At 48.0% G+C, this 7,336-nt stretch overlaps 1 protein-coding gene across 1 annotated transcript; it reads left to right on the forward strand.

The window, feature by feature from the left end:
• Positions 1 to 2,577: 2,577 nt before the first annotated feature.
• Positions 2,578 to 3,673, forward strand: LOC140003531 (olfactory receptor 14C36-like). The gene has a single exon (XM_072043989.1). It carries the CDS (start codon positions 2,623 to 2,625, stop codon positions 3,535 to 3,537), a length of 915 nt encoding a protein of 304 aa, XP_071900090.1. The 5' UTR covers positions 2,578 to 2,622; the 3' UTR covers positions 3,538 to 3,673.
• The last annotated feature ends 3,663 nt before the right edge of the window (positions 3,674 to 7,336 follow it).

The raw sequence follows: 7,336 nt of genomic DNA on the forward strand, positions 1-7,336 counted from the left end.
ATCCTTACATCAAGCTCTGTGACAAAGCAGCAACATTTTTATTATTATTATTATATTCCTCTCCTATGTTCCCCTTGCCGTTCAGGCTTAATGTTTTTTTCACTGGTGGGATGAGCCCCAGTGCTGAATAAACACACCTGCTTTACAGTCTTACTGATCGTGGAGTCTTTTCCGCACAGTGAGCCAGGCAGGAGATGCTCTGCTTGGCTGCAGGATCGACTGTGGAGCAGACACCCCTAGGTGCACCCCGAGTATTTTGCTCAGAGGAGCCTCCACTCTCAGCTGCTCACTGCAGCTGTGGACAAACGATATGTTTTACAGTACAGGAAGGGCCTGCAAGTTGATTATCAAAGTGGTAGAATGGAGAAAGTCACTTCTTCGGTGGTTCAGGCTTGAGCCCTGGGAATTTGCTAAGAAGGGGGGAGAGCGAATTTATTTAGGAGGAGTTTAACACCTGGCAGACAGAAAGCGGCCTTAGATTGAGAACAACCTATCCCCAATACCTTTTTAAACCCCCATATTTACAGATACATGGGAGTGGTTTCTTGTTTTGTGTGTGGGTGTACTGACAAAAGACACGAGAAAAATTGTTGCTGTATGTATGTAAATGAGGCAGGAGGAATTGAGACTGATCTCAAAAATATTTGGGAAAAGACCAAGATCTTATACAAGGTAGTTCAAGATGACACCTCATGGATTCAAGAATTATGGAACAAACTGACCTCTTGGCTACCTAACTTTTTTTGGCTTAAGCAATTGCTTATAGGAATAGTGTTCTTGCTTTTACTAGCATTCTTAACCTGTGTATTGGTACAGTGTGCATTTTGTTGCTGTATGAAAGGGCTAGATGATTATGAAACCTGTAAGTGTAACTGAAACAAGCACCAAGTAGAAACTGGTAATAATTTTATGAAAACTTTGAATCAAGGAGTTTTCTAAGCAAAAGAATTTGCTTAGGATAAAGAAAAGGGGGTACTTAAGACAGGGAACAAGATAAAGTTTGGTGATTCCTAGGTCTTAGCTAACACTATTGTATGTTAACGACCCAAAGATTAAGGGAATAAAAGACTGTATGCATAGATAATGGAACCAGCAAGAACTGTCTTGACTGCTGAAGTCTGTCAGACAGGAAAGGCCAGAAGGCAAGCAGCAGGAAGACTTCTGGCCTTCAGCAAAAGACCACCCAAGGACCCCAGTATGCATACAAATAGAGACGGAACCTACGTTAATGAGTCACCGTGCTGGTCATGTGGGAGAGGAGGAAGAGGTTTGTCTAAGGGTAGAGAAAGTTTCGTGTTCACAGTATGAAAAACTCAGTCAATGATGTCTGACTGTCCCATTCCCCTTTCTCCATGGGAAATTCTAGGGCATTATGGTGCCCTGTCTCCTGGTAGGACACCAATGAGCTAGATGCTTCTTTTTTAGTTGCTTAAAGAAATTGTGAAGGAAGTTCAGAGAGGTGAAATGATCCCTGACTGTAATGGCCAAGGTGTTCTGCCAGGCAACAGGTATGGAACAGGGGTTAAGGGAGGGAATTACTCATACCTCCTGTTAAACAGCCACAATCTGAGAACAAAGCACACTCCTAATATCAGTTTCTCCCATGTTCAGAGAGGAAAGGTCAGGAATTACTTCAGTCTGCTTCAGACTACACACCCCAGGAGAGACCCTGCTGCCTTTTAGGAGCTATCAGCCCTGAGGCTTTGGAGACATCTCCAGGGAGCCCCATGGGACAAAGCAAGTGATGCCATGGTCAGGTCCTCTGCTGCTGGGCTGCTCTGGGCTCCTGGGCTGGAGGGAGCTCCTGGCAAGCCAGCAGCACTGCAGACAGACAGCTCTGCCCAGGAGCAGCTCCTCTGCACAGCACAGCAGTGCTTATGAGGTGCTGGTTACAAGGGGAGAGCATAGGAGAGAAGTTAAAGTCTGTGAAGAGTGCAACAACAGAGGACAGCGTGTGGCAGGACAAAGCTGCAGTCTTGTTACACCGTGAGTGAGTCTCTGGCAGCAGGGCAATGCAGATGGGGTTGCACAAGGGGTCTTCTAAAGTTGGCGCATCCAGTGGCTGATAGCTTATGTAATGATGACTGTCCCTCTTTCCCCTGTGTGGAGTAGAAGAGGCTTTAGAGAATGGCATTTCTGAGGGGTTTTCAGTACAAAAAAGACAGGGATCTCCTGGAAAGAGGCCAGCGGAGGGCCACAAAGATGATACGGGGCCTGGAGCATCTTCCCTGTGATGAAAGGCTGAGAGAACTGGGTCTGTTCAGCCTGGAGAAAAGAAGACTGACAGGGGATCTTATCAATGTTTACAAATACCTTAAGTGTGGGAGACAGAGGGATTTGGCCAACCTCTTTTCAGTGGTTTGTGGGGACAGGACAAAGGGCAATGACCACAAAATGGAGCCCAGGAAGTTCCCCACCAACATGTGAAAGAACTTCTTCTTGGTGAGGGTGACAGAGCACTGGAAGAGGCTGCCCAGGGTTGTTGTGGAGTCTCCTTCTCTGGAGGTATTCAAGGGCTGCCTGGACACCTGCCTGGGCAACCTGCTGTAGGAAACCGATTACTCTCCTAACCTCTCACTGCCTTTTTCTCTCTGGACAGATCCCCACATCCAGAGGCAGCAAATGTCCAATGGCAGCTCCATCACTGAGTTCCTCCTCCTGGCATTTGCAGACACACGAGAGCTGCAGCTCCTGCACTTTGGGCTCTTCCTCGGCATCTACCTGGCTGCTCTCCTTGGCAATGGCCTCGTCATCACAGCTGTAGCCTGCGACCATCACCTCCACACCCCCATGTACTTCTTCCTCCTCAACCTCGCCCTCCTTGACATGGGCTCCATCTCTGTTACTATGCCCAGATCCATGTCCAACTCCCTTTGGGACACCAGGGCCATCCCCTATGCAGAATGTGCTGCCCAGGTCTTTCTCTTTCTCTTTTTGATTGTAGCAGAATTGTGTCTTCTCACTGTCATGGCATATGACCGCTACATTGCCATCTGCAAGCCCCTACACTACAGGACTATCCTGGGCAACAGAGCTTGTGCCCAGATGGCAGCAGCTGCCTGGGGCAGTGGCTTTCTCAATGCTGCCCTGCACACAGTAAATACATTTTCACTACCTCTCTGCAAAGGTAATGCTGTGGACCAATTCTTCTGTGAAATTCCCCAGATCCTTAAGCTCTCCTGCTCACAATTCTACATGAGGGAAGTTGTGCTTCTCATAGTTAGTGTCTGTTTAGCTTCTGTTTGTTTTGTTTTCATCTTTCTGTCCTACGTGCAGATCTTCAGGACCGTGTTGAGGATCCCCTCTGAGCAGGGAAGGAACAAAGCCTTTGCCACATGCCTCCCTCACCTGGCTGTTGTCTCCCTGTGTCTCAGCACTGCCATGTTTGCCTACCTGAAGCCCCCCTCCATCTCTTCCCCATCCCTGGACCTGGTGACAACAGTTCTGTACTCAGTGCTACTGCCAGCAGTGAACCCCCTCATCTACAGCATGAGGAACAAGGAGCTCAAGGATGCCATAAAGAAAGTGATTTCATGAATGTTTCTCAGTTGTGATAAATTTCCCATCACTTTATGCTAATGATTCTCAGGTTATCCTATGTCTGGACTGTACTTTGTGTTCATTTCTTCCTTCCTTCCTTCCTTCCTTCCTTCCTTCCTTCCTTCCTTCCTTCCTTCCTTCCTTCCTTCCTTCCTTCCTTCCTTCCTTCCTTCCTTCCTTCCTTCCTTCCTTCCTTCCTTCCTTCCTTCCTTCCTTCCTTCCTTCCTTCCTTCCTTCCTTCCTTCCTTCCTTCCTTCCTTCCTTCCTTCCTTCCTTCCTTCCTTCCTTCCTTCCTTCCTTCCTTCCTTCCTTCCTTCCTTCCTTCCTTCCTTCCTTCCTTCCTTCCTTCCTTCCTTCCTTCCTTTCTTTCTTTCTTTCTTTCTTTCTTTCTTTCTTTCTTTCTTTCTTTCTTTCTTTCTTTCTTTCTCTTGTCCTTTTGTTTGGATTTTTATTATTAGTACTGCTGTTGATATTATTTTGTAGTAATCTGTGGTATTATGTTCCTATGTTTATATTTGGATTCATCTAAGTTCCTGAGGAAGCAACTTTCTCTGTCTCACCTGAAGCCTCTATAAGTGTGCCTAACACTGTGTCAGAGCCGCTGCTCTCCTGTCATGTCTGTAATTAAATGGGATCTCTCCAGTGCAGTGCCTGAAGGCTGGGCTCTTCTTCCAAGGATGGTATTAACAACAAACTCAAGCTATTTCACCCAAATGGGTGAACACCCACTCTAGGGTTGTTTATGGTTGGATTTGGAAGACAAAAGATCATATTGATATTGGCAGCCACTGGAGACCAAGGGATGGATTGAGAAGTCATCCATAGGTGTCCCATGATAATGCAGACTGTTTATGGTCACTGAGCTTCATTCCCAGGGCACATGTGACACGCAGATGATGTCCTTAAGGAGTGAAGTGTGGAGCAGCCTGGAGAGCCTGGGGGATCTCCAAGGACTGTTTTTCCATGGGTAGGCCAATGGCTGGAGCCCACAAAGTGAAAAATCTCCCAAAGTGGACTGACCCAAAGATAACGTGCTAAGCTGAGGTGTCTGCAGGGAATGAGGACTCTGCAATTCCCCACAATGGGAGGACTGCACCCACAGTAGGCACAGGGAAGGTAGACCTGAGATATGTGGGAGCTGGCTGAGGAGCCCCATGGCCCCGATTTCTGTTCTGTCTTGGTGAGCGAGCATGGTGAAAGCAGAGAAAGTGAAGGCAGAGAATCATAGAAGCATAAAATCATAGAATCATAGGAGGGATTGGGTTGGAAGGGACCTCTAAAGACAGTCTAGTCCAACTCCCCTGCCGTGCACAGGGACATCTTTCACTAGATCAGGTTGGTTAATGCCCCATCAAGCCTCTTGAGGTTCCTCTGGACACCATCCCTTCCTCCTGTCATGTCAACTGCACCACTCAGCTTGCTGTCACCTGCCTGAAAGTGTCAACCCTGAAAGATCTGGATACGCTCCAAGGAAGTCACTTAAGCCTCTCTTTTATTAGGAAGACCAAAGCAGGACAGGCTATCTCAATGTACTCTAGTACGTAACATCAAGGGACAATCTGTTCCCTCTTCCAACTGGTTGTGGTCCTGTTCCTCTGGCCAGGATGCTGTAGTGCTTCCTTGGTGCTAGCTCATGTTTTCCCTAAACTCAGCTGAGACCATCCAAGGCATTCCCTGCCAAGATACTCCCCAAACAGGGGACAGCCCAGTGTCAGACTGCTTTGTGGCAGACACCAGGGACTTCACCCGATCATTGTGATATTACTATTATAATAGCTGTGTTCAACTTTTGTACCCCAGCAAAAGAAGGACATGGATATTTTAGAAAAACTCCAGAGAAGGGCCACAAAAATCACAGAATTATAGAATCATTAGGGTTGGAAAAGACCTTCAAGATCATCTGGACCAACCATCACCCTACAACCAATGTCACCCACTAAACCATGTCTCTAAGCACCATGTCCAACCTTTCCTTGAACATCTCCAAGGACTTTGATGCTACCACTTCCCTGGGCAACCCATTCCAATGCCTGACCACTCTTTCTGAGAATAAATTTCTCCTAATTTCCAACCTAAACCTCTCCTGGTGTAACTTCAGGCCATTCCCTCTAGTCCTATTGCTAGTTATCTGTGAAAAGAGGCCCATCTCCAGTTCCCCACAGCTTCCTTTCAGGTAGCTGTAGAGAGCAATAAGGTCTCCCCAGAGCCTCCTCTTCTCCAGACTAAACAACCACAATTCCCTCAGCTGCTCCTCATAAGACTTGTGTTCCTGGCCCTTCACCAGCTTTGTAGCCCTTCTTTGGATGCGATCCAGGGCCCCGATGTCCTTTGTGTAGTGAGAGGCCCAAAACTGAACACAGTACTCGAGGTGCTGCCATGCCAGAGCAGCATACAGGGGGATGGACAATCATCTCCTTGGTCCTGCAGGCTACACTATTCCTGATACAAGCCAGGATGCCATTGGCCTTCTTAGCCATACCTGGGCACACTGCTGGCTCATGTTCAGGTGAGCATCAATCAGCACCTCCAGATCCTTTTCCTCTGCACAGCTTTCCAGCCACTCTGCCCCAAGCCTGTAGTGCTGCATGGGGTTGTTGTGACCAAAGTGCAGGACCCGGCACAGAGCCATGCTGAACCTCATCCCATGGGCCTCTGCCCATCAACTGGACCTGCTGCAATACGTGTCTGCCCTGCAACCGATCACCTCGAGTCTCTGCAGCTCATAGGCCACCATGAGGAATGGTGCAGGCAAAGGGGCTGTGAGGTCATCTTTAGTGAAGCAGTTCAGAGATCAGCCCTTGACTCCTGGCTGGGATCTGTGCAATGGCTTGGTTATGTCTATCCTACAAGCTTAAAGGCCAACAGTAGGCTCATAGCTTGGGAGAAGATTGTGAGGCAACTTGTGCCTGGTTGCATGATAGACCACAGGAAGACTGATAGGTTGGGACACCTATTTGAGGAGTGGTTTTTGAGATGGTGGTTCTTGGCTTAGCGGTAGAAAACAGTAGGAAAAAGATAAACAGTCACAAGGTGTAGCTATAAAGGTGGGGAGTGGAAATGAGGAAGAAAGAAATGTCCCTCAAAGGAGAGCACAGAAGTCACCCAAAGGGAGTCTGGGATCAGACCATGTCTGTGTTTCAAGGAACCGTCTGTGAGACTTCAGCGACATTCATGAATGTACAGAAATGCCCTGGGTAGGGAAAGGAGATAGGTGTCTACAGGGTGCAGGGAAACAGGGGCAGGTGTAGGTCAGCTTGCAGAAGAGATGGTAGAGGGCACTGGCAAGGCTGGAGGCCCTAACAGGACAGAGGTCTTTGTCCCCTTGGCTATGGGTGATGTGTCTGCCACTGTGGCCTATGAGGAGACACGTTGTCCGCGTGGCACTGGGGCCTCGTTGCCTCCTTGTGACTCTGTGGACAGGCCCTTTGGTGTCATACCTTTTTCCTTCACTCACCATCACATACCCCGCATCTCACTGCCTCATGGGTGAGGGACAGGACCTCTCTTCCCAGGCCTGTGGTCAGGGTTTGACCTTTCTCCTTCGTCCAAATGAAGGCTTTTCTCAGCATAACAGCCACTTGGACAGTGCCCTTGCCTATCTGTAATCAAGGTTTCCAGATAATCTGCTCTATCAATTCCATGGAGAAGCTTTGTCTTTAATGACCTTCAGTGGGGCCAATTTAATGCTCCAAGAGACTTTGGTGTTTACTTCTAACTTGAGCTCCTTGAGAGATTTCTTCAATCTTCTCTCAGCATCTGAGGTACCAGAGCACTAAATACACCATAGGGTCATTAA

The sequence above is a fragment of the Anas platyrhynchos genome, chromosome 12 (genome assembly GCF_047663525.1).
Source record: "Anas platyrhynchos isolate ZD024472 breed Pekin duck chromosome 12, IASCAAS_PekinDuck_T2T, whole genome shotgun sequence".
NCBI classification, from domain to species: domain Eukaryota; kingdom Metazoa; phylum Chordata; class Aves; order Anseriformes; family Anatidae; genus Anas; species Anas platyrhynchos.

Excerpts from the sequence above, each read along its gene's own strand:
- LOC140003531 (XM_072043989.1), top strand. The coding sequence starts at position 2,623 with ATGTCCAATGGCAGCTCCATCACTGAGTTCCTCCTCCTGGCATTTGCA.